General features: G+C 40.0%; 1 protein-coding gene across 2 annotated transcripts in view; it reads right to left on the bottom strand.

The window, feature by feature from the left end:
• PDE5A (phosphodiesterase 5A) overlaps positions 1-22,176 on the bottom strand; it is a 145,998-nt gene that overhangs the window by 19,901 nt on the left and 103,921 nt on the right. For both annotated transcript variants that reach the window (XM_007464845.1, XM_007464846.1), the window contains exons 12-14: positions 11,915-12,061; positions 7,047-7,172; positions 5,548-5,642 (exon numbers count right to left, since the gene is read on the bottom strand). In XM_007464845.1, the coding sequence (XP_007464907.1) occupies positions 5,548-5,642; positions 7,047-7,172; positions 11,915-12,061 (368 nt within the window). The remainder of the gene's footprint in view (positions 1-5,547; positions 5,643-7,046; positions 7,173-11,914; positions 12,062-22,176) is intronic.

Genomic DNA, 22,176 nt, shown 5'->3' with positions numbered 1-22,176 from the left:
CTGTATTCCTGCTCCCTGGGATCAAACGCGCTAATAAGCTATATGCACGCCAGCTTTTGTCTCAGGCTGTGCCTCCTGGGTGACCCAGGCTGAGACCTCCAAAACTGGCATTTTAGCATTTGTTTTTTAGATGACCAAAGGTTCAGAGAGATTATCTAACTTGTTCAAGGTCAACAGAAAAGGCAGAGCCGGGATTCACACGCATCCTTTTCACTGCATCACACTGGCTTGTGACCCACAGCACTCTGCACACAGTATCCACTCACCGACCCAGTTAGAAGCTGGACTAGAAACGCGATTAGGTGGATATAACACAGACATGTTTAAAACTTCTGACGCACATTACATTTTTAGACAGTGCAGAAAAGACGGTTTCACATTAGAGAAAATTCTTGGCTTGTGAGACAGATGAATGCAAATTATGTGTTTGCCTTTACTTACATTCTAAAAATATGGATTTATGAATCAATGAAAGGGTGACAAATTCCCCAAATTTCCCATTTACAAAGATATTCATGGAAACCAATGCATTCTATATCCTGCTACTTTTTACTCTTTCAAACACAAGGCTTCGTTGCCTCTTTATTTGAGGGTGTGTCACAAGGACCCATTAAACCACTCCTGCTGCTGGGTTATTCCCACACGTCAGTGAGCAGTCATGGGCTAGCACGCCCTCCCTGCATCTCCTCTTGTCCTGCAGTTGTTGGTCCATCTCTGAGAGTGGCATAAGGATGCCAATGCAGAAATCAAACCAATGTCTCAGAAGTACAGAACCTTAGAAATCAATAGAAAATGAAAGTTCTGTGAGAAAAACACAGCCACCCCAGCACAGTACTCCTTTTCACTGATTCTAACAACTGTCCTTAATCTGGCTTCTCATCCATATATATTGCTCTGGGCTCAAATCTCTTAGCTACTCTTTGTGACCCATGTCAACCCATTTAATTCTTTTTTTTTTTTTTTTTTTTGGTAATGTATTTATTTATTTTTAAATTTGACATTAAAAAAAATTTTTTTTTATTATTTTTTGGCTGCATTGGGTCTTTGTTGCTGCACACGGGCTTTTCTCTAGTTGCAGTGAGCGGGGGGCTACTCTTTGTTGCTTCTCATTGCAGTGGCTTCTCGTTGCAGAGCACGGGCTCTAGGTGCACGGACTTTAGCAGTTGCAGCATGCGGGCTCAGCAGTTGTGGCTTAGTTGCTCCGCGGCACGTGGGACCTTCCTGGACCAGGGATCGAACCTGTGTCCACTGCATTGGCAGGCGGATTCCCAACCACTGCGCAACCAGGGAAGTCCCAACCCATTTAATTCTTAACTTCACAATTTCTATCCAAATCATCACTATTGCCTTCTATGAGTCAGGGGTTATTTTATGTTCCTATTCTCTGTGATCACAGATATTCAAGTTGATGATTCATTTGACCTTGTGACCCCAGTTCTCGGACCTCCTTGACTCTGCTGATTGTCCTTTTTTCACATCAACAATAGACAGTCCCTTTTTTGTTCCACAGCTCCTAGCTGCTACCAGGAATAGTCTCTTTGCTACTCCCTGGGGAAAAAAAAGCAAGATCTTCAACTCCGATCTGTCCTTAACAGTATCCCCCTGTGGAAATAGCTAAAACGTGTTGAGCATGTAGTCTGTGCCAGGTACTGTTCCAAGCACTTTACATCTACTTATACTCCTTAATCCTTATAAGAAACCCTGTGAGACAGGCACTGTCATTATTCTACTATACAGAGAAGGAAACAGAGAGAGGGAGTTTAAATGACTTGCCCAAGGTCACAAGGTGAGAGGAGTCAGGATTTGAATTTGCACCATAACCATCACAGCTCCTGCGTGGTCGTCTAAGGACCAAATGAGCTCATGTACATAAGTGCTAGAAGGAGTTCCAAATGCCATGGGATAAGACCTATATTAAGTGTTAGCTTCTATTATTATTATTATTACTATTATTATTAGCAACTAACTGAACTTGCACTTTATTCATATTCAGATCTCTAGTCTCTCAAGCCCTCCGACCTTACCAAGGATGATCTCACTGGCTAAAATAGACTCTCCTCAGGGTGAACTTCACAAATTGTGATTCCTGTGCTGTCTTTACTGCTCTTTTAAGCCTCTAGGAGCCTGCTGACCCTGTTACCACCGTGCCTATTCACGACCTTAGCTCACTCCCGTTCCTCTGTCACAGAGCAGAGAGGACCATGGTACAGGGCAAGTTCTTCCAGGACAACTATACATGATCTGATTGTCCGTACCAGGAAATTTTTTATTGATTTTGCTGAATCTCTGATCTTGAAAAAAACATTCATTTGGTCATTTTACCTCTTCTAACCACCATACTATGTATTACTTTCTCCTCATTGCCAAAACTCCTTTCCCCTCCATCCTCCCTCCCAAAGGACACACACATGCATACACACTTCTCAGTTCTCCATTGTTATCAGCGGCACCATCATTGTTAATTTCTTGGACCCAGAGTCATGATTTTCCCCCTTCCTTCCTGCATATAACTAGCTGTTCAATATTTAAACAATTTTCTCCTTCAGTCTCTTCCTTTCTCTAGCTAATATGTGATGTTCACATACACCTGGCTTCCCCTACCTAACAGCTTTCTGGCTGAACTCTGTGGTTCTAATTATTACCCATTTACCTTGTACCTTACTTACAGACTTTTCTTCCTAAACAATGTCTTCATTACCCACTGCAGCAATGGCTCCTTGTCTTTTCACTACACCGAATATAAAATGCACGGCTTGGTTTTCCAGCTCTCCCTCGGAAGGGTCTTCTAACTTCCACTTGTTCATCCTCTTACTTTCCATCCCTAGTCAGTGAGCCTTCTGACCAGTCAGACTAGCCATCATGTCTGTTCCGTGAATGTGCCCACTTCATGGTGTTCCTGGAGTACCTTCATGCTCTCCCCTCTCCAAATCCTACACACTTCAGAGATCTGGCTGCAGTCTCACCTCCTCCATTAACAATAAGGATGGGCTACGCTGATCATCGTCAGCCTCCTTCTCTACTGACCACTTACAGCCACGTTATCAAACAACACAGGACTTACTAGATACTTTCTGGCATTAATCACCATTGTTTCATGAAACTGAAAATTCCTTGATAACAGAAGCCGAATTTTATACTTTTATAGCTCTTTTTCTGCCTAGCAAAGTACCAGGCCCCAGTAACTGCACATTATCTCTTTGCCTAAAATGTAGGATAATTTCACTATATTTATAAAACACCAGTCCTGAATCTAACCAAGTAAATGCATCTACAAGAGTCCTCTTATATTGACGGCAGGCCTAACGTGGGGAAATTTCTCTACATAAGCAGATGTCTGCGCTTCAGCCATTTTGTTCCTATGACTGCCTATTTTTAAAAGAATAATTCAATAACTATCTGGAATCACTCTCCCCTCCATCCATCCATGTGGGAGAAGAAAGCACAAGCAGTGATCTCCCAAATTTCTCACTGGCATACTTGAAGCGCTCTTCATAATGGCAATCTTCCTAAGCCAAGAAGGAATCAAAGAATCAGATAATGAAGCAAAACAGTTTCCTAAACAAGGAATATCTTACTTCAATTTAATTTTCTGAAAAGATGTTCAACAAGAACACATGACAGAGTTCAGTTTCTAACTTTGCTACCATATGAGGGCTTTTTGATATATTACTTTTATTTTTGTGTCTTACTGTTTTGGTTTTCTTTACAGAGTGTTTGAATATCTGATGAGGTCTGGCCACAGTACACCTTTTTAGAAGTTAGTTCTTTATATGGAAATGTTTCTGATACTCTTAGTCTCCAAAGAGTCCCCTGGTTAAGAAAATCCTACTGGAGGTATCACTCGTTTACCACTAAGGAAAGAAAAAAAAGAAACATCCCTGGGAAACTCTTGGTTTCCTTTACTCAAACCACAAGGATGTAGGAAGAAATAAATATCTCTGAAACTTCTTTAATTTTTTTAAAAGTTATTATTACTTAGTGTAAGTCTGCTCTGTGGTGTATGTGAAAGCAAGATTGTGCAGTCTGACTTTTTCCCAGGACTTTTTTTTTTCAAAGAGAGGATGACGTTTCTCCAGATGTTTTTCCGGGTAATTAGTTTTAAATAAACAAAGGAAAAAATAGCTTAGTGGTTTTTTTCACTCCAAAGCAGGGCAGTATGGCAATCCATACACTAATAATCCATATCCTAATGATATGATGTTCAGTGCTGAGGCAGGAAGAGAAGGCAGCACCGCTGGCTCTTATCCGTAGGCTGTGCTTGACTCTGCGCTGTAAATCTTTTCACGTCGTTGTTTCCTTGCATAATTACTCCTGTGTTGATGTGAGGCTCAGGACCACAATCACATGACAAAGCACAGGGTACAAAGGACATGTCACCCAGTCAGTTCTCCAAAACATTAGACGTTAAAGAGGAGACAGCAAGCCTCTGATAGTCAGGCAAGAGCTTGCTATCTTTTCCCATCAAAGGTCAGCAGAGGACACGGTTGCTACATCGCTACAATTCTTTTTACATGAAGTTTTCCGTTTACTGTATTTAGATAAAGGGAATGTGATTAGAGAGCTTTCTGAAATTCCCTCAAGATATCAGACATGTGGAATTTCCTAGAGAGATCTATGCATTAGTTGAATCACTTGCATACCTTAAAAATGCTCTGTAGTAAGAGATTTCACCATTAAAATGTATGCCTTTCAACTAACTTGCTTCAAGAAAATAAAAATGTCACAGTGGCTCAAAAATCTGATGAAAAGTGATATCACCTTTATTATCTCGTTTGTCACTGCAAATGTTACTTAAGCGTGGTCCAGAAGGGAGCCTGAAAAGCTCGTCTGAAGAGTTAGTATCTTACTCGCAAAATCAGCCAAAATGCAGGCTTCTGCTCCTAAGATTTATTTAACACTTAGATATGTACCAGGCATTCTACCTGGTAGTGATGTGTGTTATGTCTTAAAACTTATATGAACCCTATGAGGTAGGAATGCTGTTATCTCGATTTCACAAGCCAGGAAATGGAGGTGTAGAGAGATGAGTTTCCTGCCCATGGTCACACAGGAACTCTGTGACAGAGGTAGGATTTGAATCCAAGTCTGACCCCAGAGCCAAAGTCTCCAACACTGTATTCCACTGCCTTCGCTAAGACCAAAAGCCTCTTTCTAGGCAGCATTTACTAAGTACTTAGGATAGAGCTAAGCACTTTTCAAATATTATCTTTTATTCCAGGGTGAAATTCTACCTTTTCTGATCTAATCTTAACAGTTTTCCAATGAAGCTCCTAAGCTGGGTGTATATAAACAAAAGCAAAATGCTTGGTAATTATCTAATGAAATAAGATTCTCAACATAAATAGTTTTCGAACTTCAGGCCAGAGATGTTACCAACACAATATTGGACTTGCATTATTTTTTCCATTTCCCTTAAATAAAACCAGAGTATGTTATGGGACCTTGACCAACTGAAATTTTGTACCATCAAATTATGCTGTGGCTTTTACTTTTAAAACTACAATTTAAAAGAAATAATCTCTTCTGTTGCTGGGGTGAATGCCTTACCGCTGTATGTAAGAGTTATTCACACCGCGGTGATCCAAATCGTGGCTTAAGGCAGCAATCAGCAGTGCGAGTATCTCCAGGTCAGTCAGCCTGTTCTGCACGACCGAAGAGTCGAAGAAAGAAAGAGAAAGAACAGTTTGGTAAAGTGCATTATACCACCTCTTTCCACCAATCACGTGGTTTTCTCCTTAGTGCTTTACATATGTGCTTTCTAGTCACATAGGACTCACGCTGGAATCCTATTCTGCAGGCAAATCAGTCGTACTTTGTTTTCAGAATGGGATTATCATTATCAACAGAAAAAGTTCAAATGCCTCAAATAATCAATAACCTGTCCACCTATAGTCAACATATATATATATATATATATATATTTAAAGAAGATGCTGGGGGTAGGAGTTTATTAATTAATTAATTTATTTTTGCTGTGTTGGGTCTTCGTTTTCTGTGCCAGGGCTTTCTCTAGTTGTGGCAAGCGGGGTCCACTCTCTTCATCGCGGTGCACGGGCCTCTCACTATCGTGGCCTCTCTTGTTGCGGAGCACAGGCTCCAGACGCGCAGGCTCAGTAGTAGTGGCTCACGGGCCTAGTTGCCCCGCGGCATGTGGGATCTTCCCAGACCAGGGCTCGAACCCGTGTCCCCTGCATTAGCAGGCAGATTCTCAACCACTGTGCCACCAGGGAAGCCCCACCCTATTTCTTATAAATGTTTGCTATGGCAGGAAAGTACTACTATGGTATCTGATATGGCTTCTTGGACAACAATCACTTTTTTTTAGCTCTAGCCAGCTAAAATGTGCACTCTATGAAAGTAGAGACAGAGAATAACATTTTTAGAATTTATTAAATAAAAAAGAGCATGGATGTATGCCTGGAATCACTGACATAGAATAACTTGTCGATTCCCACTGAAGTTAGAATCTAAGGACAGAGATACGAACATTTTGGCGTGGAAAAGAACGAATTACTTGAAAGTTTTCTGCATTGATCTTCCTGTAAACAGTCTCTGGTCAATGTATATGAGACCAAAACCTTTTCCATGAAATAGTACTTATAAAATTAACAGAGTGCTCCAGAGAAAATGTGACAGAGAACCCTGGACTCATCTATGGAGCCAAGTTCAGGACCTGAGTGGTTTTTGAGGAATTCTACTATGGAGCAGGTTGAATGTGAACATGAGAAATTTGATACTTTTCTTATATTGTAGAGTTTTCTTCTGAAGGAAGTGTTTATTTGCCCAAAGGCTGTTAAGTTTAACATGAAGCTATTTTAAAGATTTTTAAAATAGGCCACATATATATTATATATGAAAGACAATTAGAAATTATTTTGCCATACCAGTCTTCCTTAATTAACAAAATATAATTTATTTTGTAAGTGGCATTAAATATTATTCTCAATCGTCATTAGTGCACATTAAAAAACACTTGAAAGAATATGCTGTATACTTGCAGCAAAGCAACAAAATATCTTAAATATATAAATGGCTCTAAGAAGTACCTGAATTTTGCCTGCTTTTAGTGCAGCAAACATGCACTGAGCTGTATTAAAGGCATGTCTCCAATTATGATAGGCAACATTCTTCCGATAGTTCTTCTTAACACTTAAAATCCACCTGCAAAGAACCTTTAGGAAATAAAGCGTAAGTAGTAAAAATAACTGCTGACGTTTATCACACATTTATTAATCTTCATGCACTGTACAAAGCATTTACATCTAAATCCCGGGACTCTGAGGGAGGCACTACCATTTTGATTATTGTACAGATGAGGAAAGTGACATTCAGAGACTTGCCTAAGGTCACAGTACTTGTAAAGGGTGGGCCCAAAAGTCAAACCTCAGCAGTTTGACTTCAGAGCCTACCATGCAAACCACCGTGCTAACTAAATTAGATGTGAAATGCAAGGCAGCTCGAAGAAAGGTACTTTTGTCATGGGTAGGGCACAGACTAGCTTTTTAAAAGATATTATGTCCATGTGTCATCAATTAGGAGAGTCCAAGTAGGCAGTCACACATGCATGAATTCACTCTCAGGGAGCCATGCAAGCAGCCAGTCTCCAGTTCTTCTCATGCTCCCATTCTGTACATCCGCAAAGGTAATTGTGCAAGGCTCTGGGGATGGCTTGGGGGCAAGGCACACAGCACATGTCCAAGGACAAACTGGAGCTCCAAGGACAAACTGGAGCTCCAAGTCCCAATCTTTGTCCCTTTTAAACTACGCTTAAATATTCAGGCAGAGTTACTGCTTGGTTACCAAGAAGTAATTAACAAAAAATAATATATGCAACATAAAGCCCTGGGGTGTGTGTGTGTGTGTGTGTGTGTGTGTGTGTGTTATACACATATTTTAAAAGATGGGGAAAAAAAGGATAGATTTCAGAAAAATCTCACAAGCTGGGTTTAACTCAACTCCTAAGTGGTATATTCAGTACAATCCCCAGGGACTCATGGGCTGTAAGCTTGATAATTTTGTGTTTGTGTTAGCATCAGAGTCTGCCTCTCTTCAATACTGAATGATTTACTATACTTTTGGGGATCTCTAAAAATAAATATGTGCTTCTCCCTACGTGTATCACTGGAGATATTTCAAACACAAAGGGCATTGCCCTGGGGAATAGAAAAAGTACCAGGGAAACGAATGTTGCTTTAACAATATTCAACACAGTTTGATTGGCTGCAAAAGTAGGCCAAAAACAAGGTTTCTTCTTTGTTGGTAGAAATTGTTTATAGAGGATTTGGCAGAAAAATCAATGCTTTCATATCCTCCCTTTTCTTTTCAGGTCTCTTTGTTCCTGTTCTATGACGCAGTTCACAGGGAATTCTGATAAAAAGAACCCAAATGTCCCCTAGCTCTTTCACCCCTGAGTAACCATATTTCCCAGAGGATTTCCGTATGCCTAAGGCTGACGTGCTAACGTGAAGTACACTGCAGCATGACCATTTCTCAACAAAGTCGACCCCGAAGATGATAGATTCATCTTATTAGGAGAATTTTAAGTAAGAGCAATTAACTTTCTTTGATATGCTTAGGAAGTGAAGTGTCATAGAAAATTACTGGTGATTAATTAAAGAGTCAAGGAAAATAAGCAGGAAAACCCAGAAATTTAACCTATGGACATATCTCTTTACTAATCATAAATCTGTAGATATAATTAAATAGGCACTTATGCATATAATGTGAAATAATGACCAAAATGACTCTATGAAACCTAATTCCTGATGGACTACTCTATTCTGCTGCTGCTGCTTCTTTTTTTTTATCTGGCCACGCTGCGTGGCTTGTGGGATCTTAGTTCCCCGAACAGGGATTAAACCTGGGCCATGGCAGTGAAAGCGCTGAGTCCTAACCACTGGACCGCCAGGGAACTCCCTATACTGCTTCTATGGAAATAGGCCTATTGAACTAGGTAACCCAATGGATACCCAACTGTATCTAATTAGTAACTAGATTCAAGTACAGGTTTGGATTCTGTTATCAAATGTTCTTAACAGCATTTAGGAAAATTATGGTCATATTTGCTTAATGCTTGGTGGATATGCCTGGCGTGTTCACATCTGTAGTACAATCTTTTGTACAGGACTACTGAATAATTATGTGCAGTTTGGAAGACCCTAGGGAGCATGCTCAACACACTGAATCAGTCTCCAACATTACAAAGGCTTCCTAAGTCCTGCACGGCATCCTTAAGATGCTATGGGAGAAAGCGAAGAAAGAAAAAATACAGCTCAGCTCCTGCCTTCAAGAATTTCAATCAGTAGTGAGTGAAAGTAACAAAAGCGCACATATAAAGGAAATAAATTCACATAAAAATGAGAGCACAAATTTATAAACTGTCAATAGCATTCCAAGTGGCATGAAGTCAATCCTAGGGTTCTCCCAGAAATAGAGATTTTTAAGTCAGGCTCTAAGGAAAAGTATGTTATGGCACAACATACTTGGAGCAGACTTGGAAGTGGAGCCATCCTGTCCATTCAGGGCAGGAATGACACATAAAAGACAGAAGGTCAAAGAAAACAAGTACAGCACATGCAGATTTGTTGGAGTAGAGTTGAAGAATCTGCCTCAGAGATCAGCAAGAATTATAGGAGAGTAACTCAAGATTTGGAAGCCAAGCAGAGACAGGAAGATCTGACATAACTTTCAGTAGGAAGTATTCTTTGTCGGGGTACTTCATGGTGCTTAACATCCTCTCTAGCAGTAACATTTTAATTTTATCATCCTAAAATTATATCTGAAATGTACAGTGACAATAATATCTCAAATAAACAAAACACAAGAGTCACTAAGGCAGGAAGGCCAACCAGAATAATAGCAATGTTCGTGTTGATGTTGGCCGGAATTAGAATAGTAGTTATTCAAACAGAAAAGGAGAGTAGATGAATGAGACATTGAGGAGAAATATCTGCCTAATGGATAAACATTCAAGGAAAGGTAAAAATAAAGACTGTAAAAGAAATTCTCAGTGACTATCTTCATACCCAACACTCAAATGCTATCTAAAAGCTTATGTTTTTAAGAAATAAGAAATAAATCAACTTATATAAGAATTTCATAAATAGGTACAAGGATCATATTCCTGTTCTGTCCAGGCCCTTTCAACAGAATCAGCACTTAGTGTAAAGTATGGGCGATCTCAGGAATGGAAAGGGATTTGAGTCGCTATCTAGGTTTACAAGTCCCGTGACTAGCAAGAAGCAGAACTGAGATTTGCATTTAGAACTTCCGGCTCTAAATGAGATCTTCATTCCATTAATAGAAAAGGCTTTTTAAAATGAGCCCTATAACCTTCAACAGAGAAATATGATAGGGAAATATAACCATGGTCAAATTTGGTCTAAGGAAGGGATAACTGACATGTACTCTACACCTGTGTATTAATCGAAATATACAAGTGTGCACACATACACATGCATGCAAATAGACAATCTCACAGATGCATGTGTAATTCTCACGGGACTCCCGTTGGGGAGGTCATACCACTATTCCCAATTAACAGATTACAAAACTGAGAATGTGAGAGATTAACTGCCCAAAGAAATAAGAGATCACTAGTCGAGCTATGACTCAAAATGCATGAACTTTCTACTCCACCATGCTATGTCAATTTCTTCATTTGTAAGACAGGGACAATAATAACCAAAGAACCTTTCCTGAGAGCTTCTTAAAATAATTAAATGATATGGTATCTCTTAATCAACACGCTCTTATAGGAGTGAAGTATTACTAGAGAAGAGTCTACAGACAGTTGGTCTTTGTTTTCACCCAAGAGTAATATAAACTTCAGTTAAATTAAAGAAAGAACTAGATTCGGGCCCCCAGTAATACCAGAAATGACACTGTATTAACCTTAGCTATATTAGCCCTCAGTTTTCATGCCTCAGTGAGGCTTTCAGAGCAGGGACGACTCGTCACTGAAATGTGTACCTAGCACAGTACAGGATACACAGCTTACTGTTAATACATTTTCATTTTATGAATGAATGGATTGCTGGATAGTGGAGGCCTTCAAGGTATTTACATTTCCAGATAGGAAATCTGTACGAGGAGACTAGACATTCAACTGACTGTAAAAAAGTAGTTTTAAAGGCAAATTACTGAATTTTTTTTTCATATCGGCCTTTCTATTCTCCCTTATTCTTTGATGGGATACACGTAGCCATTATGAAACAGAATAGAATTCCCTGATATCTCCCAACTGGTATTAGAAGGTATTGATTTCAGTCTTGCTATTTTCTGAGAGGCGAATAAGGTAATCGACGGGGGTTAAAATCAGTTTTCATCTTCACTCCATATGGGTGACCCTGTTTGAACCAAGAGCTTGGCTTCACATCAACCTCTTCACTCCCTCATTTCCAAAGGAGTTCACTCTGTTTTGGTCCTTCTTTCTACTGTGTTATCGTAACCTCCGCAATCAGATCATGTTACTTCCCTACTTAAAATTCCTCAGTGACTCACCATTGTTTTCAGGATAAAATCCACATTCCTCTGAACAGTGTACAAGGTTCTACAGAATCTGCTTCTTGGTTGCTTTTCTCACCACTCTCACCCCCTCACCAGTGCTCCGTGCCTCCACCCTCCGCTCTCTGTCATCCTGCCTTTGCACATGCTGCTCTCACTGTTGGGAATATTCTCCCCTATTCTTCAGCCTGGTGCTTGATACATGTGGGAACCCAATACATGTCTTTTTAATGGTTGATAACTTTTCTTTAAACACCCTGGGTATGCATTAGGTGACAGTATATCAATCTCTGAAACTTAAAAATCCTTATTCCATACTAGCGTCCAAAACTAATTCTCTCTCTTACACACACATACACACACACACACACACACACACACTTTCCAGAGGACATCACTGCATTCCTACCTCGTGTTTCATCTGGAAGTTCTGCACAAGGTTGAGATCAGTGAACATCCGGATTGTGCAGAGTGCCGTTTCCAGGTCAGACAGCTCAAAGTCACTGAAGCTGAAGTCGGTGATTTTAAGGGTCTGGGCAGATGGTACCGTGGCAGCCTTAGGTAAGGGGAGAAGAAGAAAGTGAGATAAAGCTGTTAAAGCAGCAGTGATTCACAAAGTTTTCTTGCTTTGCTATGGGGAAATAGCACACTGTGTTTATCCTTTTTCCTTTTAATGTCATATACTAGAAATCTTTTAATGTAGAAGTTACTCCATTTTTTTTTTTTTAAACTGAGCCACATGTGGGTAACTAATATGGTTCCAGGTAGGCCAGGTGGAAGAGAGAGGGTAACTGTACCTAGAACAGTAGGCAGAATTAAGGACTCCAGTGATCCTGCCCCTTTATACCTCCTCAGTGTTATTCGTTCAACAGATACTTATTGAGTAATTATTGGCCCCGTCCCAGAGGATAAGTGGTGAGCAGGTTAATGATAATGTTCTAAGCATTTTACATTTAATTCTCAAGACAACCTTATGAAATCGATACTCTAGCTCCATTTTTCAAGTACAGAAACGTAAGCATGGATGAACACTTCCTTACCCATGGTAGCACAGCCAGGTGAGGACTGGAGCCTGGCTTCCAATGCAGACAGACTATGCTGCTCTCAGATTTGACACAATCTCTAATCTAGAGACCAACAGAACCTACTTTACTTAAGCCTGACGACAAGAATCACCTAGGGTACCTATTAAAAATAGAATTAGTGGGCTTCCCTGGTGGCGCACTGGTTGAGAGTCCGCCTGCCGATGCAGGGGACACGGGTTCGTGTCCCGGTCCGGGAGGATCCCACGTGCCACGGAGCGGCTGCGCCCGTGAGCCATGGCCGCTGAGCCTGCGCGTCCGGAGCCTGTGCTCCGCAACGGGAGAGGCCACGACAGTGAGAGGCCCGCATACCGCAAAAAAAAAAAAAATAGAATTAGTGATTCTGATTCAGTAGGTCTGGGATGGGTTAAGAAACTGTTTTTTTGGAGAGGGATCTGTTTTTTTAATTAACATCCTCAGTTTTGATTTGTTAGTCATTTAATTGTAGTAAAACACTTGCAATTTCTTCAAATACACCTTGCTCTTTTTTTTTTTTTTTTAAATCTACGTTCCTTTTACCTCCTGCTTCTCCTACTTTCTTTAACTAAAGGACTTAAGACACAGTTCCCATCCAAAGAAGAGTTAAATGCCCTTCAGAGCTAAGCCCACCTTGGGAATACCTGTTTAATTACACGAAGTTCACTATAATGTAATTTCTTGTTTATCTGTCTCCTAAGTACACTGCGACTGACAAGTGGGGCTGTACCTTACACATCTTTGTATCCACTGTGTCTACTGATGGATAGTTTTGATATTTGTTAATATGAATATTTATTAAATGAATGGAAGGGGAAAAATCTTATTCCCTTCACTTAATTTGAGTTATAAATTCTGGTTTTAAGGTCCCAAAACTTCTTAGGAGAGTGGAGCCCATTAACTTGAGTTAGAAAACTAGCAGACCTGGCAAATGCATTCCAATTTGTTTGGTTTGGTACTGAATATTTTTTAAAAACCACCGAATTTGTTGTACTATTTAAAAATTGGGAGAGTTTTAACAATAAAACAGGATTTCTGGCATCTCCTGGAAAATCCGGCCACGTTGAGCCCCAATTCCCATGAAGCAATGCTGGCCACAGCCGAGGCCCCCCGGCTCCCTCATACTGAGCAAAGCTGTCAAGGCTTCTCTCCTAGATTTCCTGCCGCGCCCCTGCCGGCATGAGAACTTGTAAGAACCCCACTCCTCCACCCCCTTGACTATTCACTCTGCCAGCACTGTAACTGCCTTAGCCAGATGTGGCTGAGATTGACGTGATGAAAAGAGGCTTTAACTTGGTGTGGGGCAGAGGGAAGAAAACCAGGTTCTTTCCAATGTTCTTTCCTTGATTCCCTCCAAACCCCTTAAATTTCTTCTGAGAATCTGGTATATCACTTCTCTGCCTTCCCTCCATCTTTTGTGAAGTAAAAAGGTCAATACTACTAAAATCTTATGGAGCAATCTAGAACTTCCCCTACCAGCCTGAGGGTGCGCGCACATTCTCTGCTCATCGGGACCCTCGTGTTTTACTTACGTATACCAGACCTGATTAAACTTTAAAAGATTGTTACCCTCTTCATACTCCAAACCAAGACTCTTTGCCCAAGCCCAAAATTCACGAGGAAATACGCCTTCTGTTCAGTCACTTCGGCAGGCTAATGCGTGGGCTGAACTAGGGGAAGAAAGGAGGGCTGAAAATGCTCCGAGAAAGGGTAGCGCTGTTTACACCAGCCCCCAACATAGAGACGGAGCAGACAGCTTGGGGGGAATGGGGAAGTGTGGAGGTGGGAGTAGGCCCACCTTTTAACTCAGAGCAGATGACAGCTGCTTCCCTTAAACACTGCACAAGAGAACAGATGTTTGTTCCTTAGGGCATCATTATTCTTAGAGCAGGAAGTTTTCCCTCTTTCCTTCCACAAAGGATATTCTAAACACTACGGGATGAAGACGGCCAACATGGCTTGTGCCTTGCTCCATCATACACTCTAACTCCCGACCACTCTCTCCTGAGAGCAGACGCTTTTCTTCTGCTTGTTCAGCCACGTCACACCACGACCCAACCTTTCTAAGCTGACCTGGGAGGATGTGCAGACATTTTCCTTCAGAACCTTGTGGTCAGTGATGCAGAGGTTCAGAATTCTTGGGATCGATTGCTAATAAGCCATGAGAAAGTCACACATCATTTAAAGCTCTCGTAAACTGCTTCTCTAACCATCACAAGAGAATTCAACTTTCTGTCTGCCCTGCAAGGGCTTGGGATAAAGGGGATTTTAAGTAAAACATATTGCCTGTCATTCTAACTTACCATTTTATAAAACAAAATAGTCTACATCTTACTAATAGCAGGGAAAAAATATGTGGTATTTCTGGGAGAGGTTATGTATATACAATTCTGGATTTTTATAGCTTCCTTCACTGACCGTTTGATTTGTTAGAATTTGCAAAGTGAGACTTCTGACTTTGTTTTTCTTTGGGGGATAATATAACTTGTTGCATCATGATGTTGAAGACAAACAAGTAACATTTTATAGATTCTGTAAAGCTATAAATGTGTGTATGTATTATGGTTGACTAATCCAATTCGAACTTCTGGAACTATGATACCACCTAATACTGCACAATACTGCTTATTTCCCCACATGAAAGCACAGTGCCTGTGAATTCTCAGGCAATAGCAATTAGATATTTTAGTGCTTCATCTGAATATAGTTAAGTCTTTCTAGGGTTGTGAGTTCTAATTTGTGTCAAATTAACCAAATATGGAATATAAAGAATATACAAAGCTCCCTGGGTTAAAGATTCAACCTGGCAAACAGTTTGGTAGTATAAAGTCATTTTTCTTCTGAGTTCTTTAAGTATACCTGCCACTCAAACTAATAAAGAAACTAGTTACCTCTCGTGACTCTTTAGAGGAAATTCTTCATTCAAGTTCCTTTTTTATGACTTTTTTCTAATGTCTTGATCCCTTTTCACCATTCTTGCAAAAATTAAACAAAACAAAACAAAACTCTGGAAGTGAAATTCACTACGGGTGGAACTGGACATATCCTTGGGAGTAGGACTGGATTGGGTTAAAGGAAGCAGTATTCAGAGCTATAAAAATACTTTAACTGCTCAGTGATCTTTAATGAAAACCAGCTGTTCTGAGTACCGTCTGACTGATGAGGATCTATATAATAAACTGATCACCAGCCGGTATTATCCTAGATCAGCTACCACATCTGCATTTGGCATTAGATAATGATCATAAAAAGAGAAACCTGAAAGTAAGGTGAAGCACATGGTAAAGGAATGTTTGCTATTAGGGGTTCTAGTCCCGATGCCCCACTGACTTTGTCACCCTGAACAAGACGTTCAACCTCTGTCCATTTTCTCACCTGTAAAATGAGGGGGTTGTCTCTAAGGTTTAATTTATCTCTGTGTCCACAGGACTCCAGGATCTATAACTGCCTTCTCACTTTGGAATCCAAGGCCACCCTGTGAGTGGCATCTAAATCTTGCCAGTGACCTTCCTGTACAGGCCCAAGCTCCGTCTCTGACTCTCTCACCATTTAAGGTAAATGGATGGTGCTCCTTAGCTGTTATGGTTATACTATGCTTTTCATGCTTGATTCCTCACACGTGAGAGAAGGGATATTCCACTCCTCCTGGCTTAAACAGAGGACCCTAGCCTCTCATGAGTGCAGAGGAGGGTTAGACTGGGTACGTGGTAGCCTCTATACTTACTGCAATAATGCTCTAAATGAAAAATTGAGTTTTTGGAAATTGCCATCATTTGACTTTTTTATGCAAGGTGGGGAGAGGTGTCTATGTTTTTGCCATTTGTTTTCAAGGTTAATTAATGCTCTCTCTTTCACTTCTGGGCCTCTTTTACTGTTTCTCCTCCTCTGACTAGAATCCACCCCCACCCCAAGTTTTCATACAGCTAGTTCTTTCCCATTTTTTTATGTCTCAGCTGCACCAGAGAAACATTCACTGGTCTCTGTGGTAGATACTGTAGCAAGACTCCATTAACATAACATCTATTTCAACCTTTTCCTAGTGAGCCTTCATTTTCTGAAGAGTTAAGAAAGCTCAAAAATATATTTCCCTGACTCCCTTTCAGCTAGGGCTCCAGATGAAATTTGGTTTCTTCAATGAGGTATACTTGAATTTCAAACTAACACAGTGCCTACCACATGAGGAACCTGTTTTTCTAAAATGTGGTTCCAGCAGGTGTTATGCCGCTGTGGAGACTTCAGTTCTGGCAGCAGCTTTCTCACTCCCAAACTATGCTGCGATGGTTGATTCTAGAAGGAGATGGCCTAGTGGCTTTCTGATTCTGGCTTACATGAAAGTTTCCAAAGTGAGCCACATCTCGAAACCCACACACAATCTTATCCTGTAGGCTGCTGAATGACGATGTAGGATGAAATCACAGACTTGCCGTATCTCTTACGTGAACGTTAGAGCATTGATCAGGATCAAGTGGGGCACCAAGAATGGAACTGAGACATTTAAGAAGATGTGGATAACTACACATATCCCAAACCATTCACTCTAGAATATGTGTCTATAGTATATAATTTCATGATGCCTATACTTTACAGTCATAGCTTTTTTCCTGATAATTATATAATATTATATAATTAAGTTATACATATAGTCCTTCACTATTCTTTAAGTTCCAAGAGGACAGAGATTGATTACTTATTGTTATATTTGGAACACCTAATATAATACCCACATAAAATAGGAGATAAATGTGAATGTATAAATGAAAAGTTTTTTGTGATCATCAAGCACCTAATCAGTTCTTCATAATATTTACTTTAATTTGGCAAAGAGCTATAACACAAGCATTAGTAATGAGCCATGCTGAGTGAGACACAACAGATAAATTATAGACTATGCCTTCTTCTCTTACAGTTCAATTATTCACTTTATTTACTTTAAAAAAAAATTTTATAGCTGAATTCCCTCTTTCATCTGCACAATGAATACTTCACTACTGTAATTTTAAAAACACAGCTTCAGCTTGTTTTAAGTGTCATTAAATTTTGATTGATTCACTTGCAAGAACGCTGGAAACTCAGGATGGGAAAGCAATGACCAAAAGTTTTCTACTTTTTAGCAGCTCTGGGTAGGACGTTACTTAAAATGGTCAACTCTAGATAACTCCCCTCAAGTAGAGAACTGGTTACACTTCACAAACAAAAGGTTTACATTTATTTTAGAACACATGGTGCTTTTTTCTTCCTACCTGTTTTCCACCTACCTGTTGTTCTTTTTTGGCTAATTCGAAAATGAGTGCATACTTTTGTACGGTTGTTAGCATAACTGACACCATCTTGGGCCCATACAGTTCCTCCTGTCCTTCCACTGACCCTCCCCAGGACTGTACTATATGGTAAATCATTTCTCCGTCATCAACGGCTTTGTAGTTAATAGATATTTTTAACAATCATTAGGTCCAGGTGGCCTCTATGCTCTGTTAGCTCCAAACAATGATGAAGACCTTCACTGACGAATTCCCAGCGCCCCTGAGACTAGCCTACCCATTCATAAATCTTGACTTAGGAATGCACTCCCTGTTTCCAAGCACATAGCCGTATACCCTAGATTAACCATAAAATTGTCCCAGCGGCCCCTCGGTGGTGTGGAGTGCAGCTGTGAATGCTTCCAAATTGTTGTCCATCCGATCCTACCCTGTAAGTTACACTATGATGAACTGATCCATTGATTGTATGGAGCTGCCTGCCTTGTTTTTCAGTCTCAAGATACCTTCTCAGTTTGGTGGGCACTTTTCATTCCCTCCATCCCCCAACAACTTTCTTGATGGTGCATAATTAGAATGGCTTGGGCTAGAAGGCTTGGAACATGACGGAGAAGATGAAGGCCTCAATGTTGCTTCTACTACATTAGGAGAACTGCTTTTCCTCCCACTACCACCACTACTAATAATAACTGACACATAATAGGTGGGGGAGGCATATGTACCAGGAACTCTGGTCACTACAACTCTCTGAGGTAAGTTCTTTCATTATTCTCTTTTTACAAATGAAGAAACTGAGGCTCAGAGAAGTCACAGATTTACCCGAGATCACGGAGCTGGAATCTGAACCTAGACATCTCTCTCAAGACTCACGTTCTTAACCATCATACTATATTCATGAAAATGAAAACTCTATGACCAGTTAGCCGCTATTTTATTCATTTCATCAACTATTAAATTATTTCTAGCTTCATAATCACTTTAAGAAAAAAGAAAGCATAATCTTGTTGAATGCATTGAAGGATCGTGAATTGTGTTATTTCATGCTAGGTTATAGGCTTCCTGAAAGTCTGAATTTTCCAGAATCATTCAGTTATTCAACAAAACATGTAAACCAGGTTCCTGTTAAGCAATCACTAAATAGTAGCTATTATTATTATGACTCAAGAACTAACAGTCTGATGGAGAAGATAGACACACAAAAAATTGAAATATATCGTTTAAGTGCAACAATACAAGGATGCTAATAAGTTTGCGTAAGTGATCCCTAACAACACAATGACAGAGAATGTAGGTACACATTTAACTACCTTTTTTAGTCACTTGTAATAGTTAATTTTATGTCGCAACTTGACTGGCCACAGGGTGCCCAAATGAAACATGGTTTCTGGGTGTGTCTGTGAGGGTGTTCCTGGATAAGACGAGCACTGGAATCTGTGGACTCAGTAAAGGACACTGTACTCCCCAACGTGCGAGGGCATCATCCAATCCACTGAGGGCCCGACAGAACAAAAGGTGGAAGAAGGAGGAACGTGCCCCTTGTTGCTTCCTCCAAGCCCGCCGGAACAGGGTATCTCCTATCTTTCTCAGGCGCTGGGCCTGGGATTTCAACAATCAGCTCCCCTGCTCTCAGGCCTTTAGACTCAACTCAATGACACCGCTGGTCTTCCTGGGTCTCCAGTCTGCAGACAGCAGACTGTGGACTTCTCAGCCCTCACAAGCATGTGAGCCAACTCCTCAGAATCTATCTCTCTCTCTCATTTACGCATATATAAAATCTCCTTCTGGTTCTTTTTCTCTGGAGAATCCTGACTAGTAAAGTCACCTATTTTTCTAAAGTCAAAGAGAATTGTTCCTGAGCTTTATCAGTACCTTACTTAAGACAAATGACAGCCCTTCTTTTATTCAACTATTTCTTATTATGAAATAAGTTGATTTACACAACAAAAGGGACACACTGGGGTCCCTTTTACACAAGCGTGGAAATGAAACTTTATAGGAAATAATACATTTATAAAATGTATAGTCTCCTTGAAGCCCATAAATCACATGTTCATGGAAAATAATACACTTGGGTATGGTAAATATAAGGGTCATTGAAAAATTATTGAGTTTCATATTTTTGGCGGATGTCTCATGAAAAAGGTTTATATATTTAGCCTGTGGCAAAGTCTCTGGTAACCTTGGAAGAAAATAAAGACATGTGGCTACACAATTTGCTCAACTGTATAATCTTTACACAAAAAAGGTCACACTGCAATTAAAGGCGTTCTGCCTGCCTGAGGTCTGAAGTGTCAAATCTCAAGAGCTAAAATAGAAATTACAGAAACAACTCCTAATTTTCAACTCTTAAGAAAGGCGCTTATTCAGAAAGTTATTTATTAAGTCTGAAAGAAGGGCAGCCACTGAACTTGGTCTTCCGTAAAATGTCAAATTCTTCCAATTAGCTTCAGTGTTTTATGAAGGCATTTTGTTACATTACTCCTTGATGTTTATTCGATACAGATGTTAAGAGGGAAGGAGATTTTCCTCAAGGATCCATTCTTTAAGGAAATTATTTTCAGGAATAAAATTAATGTAGGTATTTGATGAGTTTATTGGTAGCCACAAGGAGAGATGCTCAGTCAGGTATTTTAAGTTCTCCTTATCAGTCCCCATCACTAGCCCGCCTCTTGGGGCACTTTTTTATGCAGAGCAGTTTGGGTCTGGGTCTTTGAACAAAGCCACGCTGACAGCCATCACATTACACTTTACAGAAGGCTAATGTCTCTCTTCCCCATGTTTAACATGCACAGAAAATGTGTTTTCAAAGAAAAAACCCCACACAATTAATTTACAAGGCTGTTAGAATCTTTCTCTAAGAAGGAATTGGATCCAAATATGAATGAGAAAGAAACATACTAATACAAAGAGAGGTGAATATCCCAACTCAGCATGTGGAACCAAATCTTAAAGAGAATAAAGAAGTGAATAAGGCCTAGCAGGACCAGATTAGTATACTTTCTTCAATAACTATATTAACATACTTTATTATTTTTCCTTCTTTCTAACATTATATAACTGGATTCCTTTAAATCTCAATAGGGAAGAGGCACAGACTATAAAAACAAGTTGAATAATGAGCATAAGGTTTTTCAAAACAGTGTAAAGAAGGCACATAATAATGTCAAGATTCCAGTAAAATTCATATATGCTTATAAGTAAAACTTCAGAGAAAATGTATGACTACAATTGGGACTAATACACTCAGATTTGGTTAGCATCTAATTAGTATATAAGAAGCTCAAGAACAGTGCCACCATACTTTGGAGCTAAGACTACCACTGGAAGTAATCCACTAATAAAATCAAAGCAAAATAGGTAAGATTTGCTTGTCAAATGAAAGTAGGAAGAATCAAACAGAATCTATTAAATCTTGCAACGTGGAAAAGATACAGCCCAATTCATGTTATAGACGTCTATAAAAATGAATGCATCCACTGACAGTGTCCAGGAAGTCCAAAGGACCCAAATTGTTCCAGAGTATTTCTAGCACTTTTTAAGGAAGAAGATGCCTTACTGGATGCCTTGTTGGCTACAGTTCGGTGACACTAGTTATCTAGATCATAGGGTCAACTCTTCTTTATTATTATCCACTCAAAATTTTCCATTTATAATTTGACTATCCATATTTTCCCCCAAAGTGAAGGAAGGTGATGATCATCTTGACATAGGGAAGTGGCTCTATACTCTAACACTGCCTTAGGCAATAGAGATTTGGGTCAGGTATCTGGCTCTGCCCCTTACTGCTGTTACCTGCAGCATTCACACACATGCCTGATCAAGAGGGTTCACTTGAAGTTTCTGGTTCTGAAAGGTTAAGGTCAAGATGAGGTGTAAATTCTGTCCTAGGAAATCCTGCCTAAGTGGCCAGCTTTTCCCTCTCTCTCTATTTTGATACAGAAGACCTTTCAGGATCACAACAGGGTCTCAGTTTGCTTTGAGATACATTACGTGTGATTAAAGAAACTGCTATAAAGCAGAAGCTGTAGGGATTGGAACTGAATCAGCACTGACTCCATGACAAAACCGAGTAGTTTATTTAAAAAATCTAAACTCTAAAACGTATTTATTTACTGTTCTTCTAGCAAGAGAAGGCAGAAAAGGCAATCAATCAATCAAATATTCAGTTACTTGTAATACATAAACATTTATTTCATTCAGATATCTTAACTAACAACTTTCTAATAACCATAACCAGGTCAGCTGGGGTCCTTTTATTTTTAGCTCAGTAACTTGTAAGGATCATTAAAAGGTATATGGCAGGGCTTCCCTGGTGGCGCAGTGCTTGAGAGTCCGCCTGCCGATGCAGGAGACGCGGG

This window comes from Lipotes vexillifer, unplaced genomic scaffold, assembly GCF_000442215.2.
Source record: "Lipotes vexillifer unplaced genomic scaffold, Lipotes_vexillifer_v1.1 scaffold231, whole genome shotgun sequence".
Lineage (NCBI taxonomy): Eukaryota > Metazoa > Chordata > Mammalia > Artiodactyla > Lipotidae > Lipotes > Lipotes vexillifer.
This window is presented reverse-complemented; position numbering and strand designations above follow the sequence as displayed.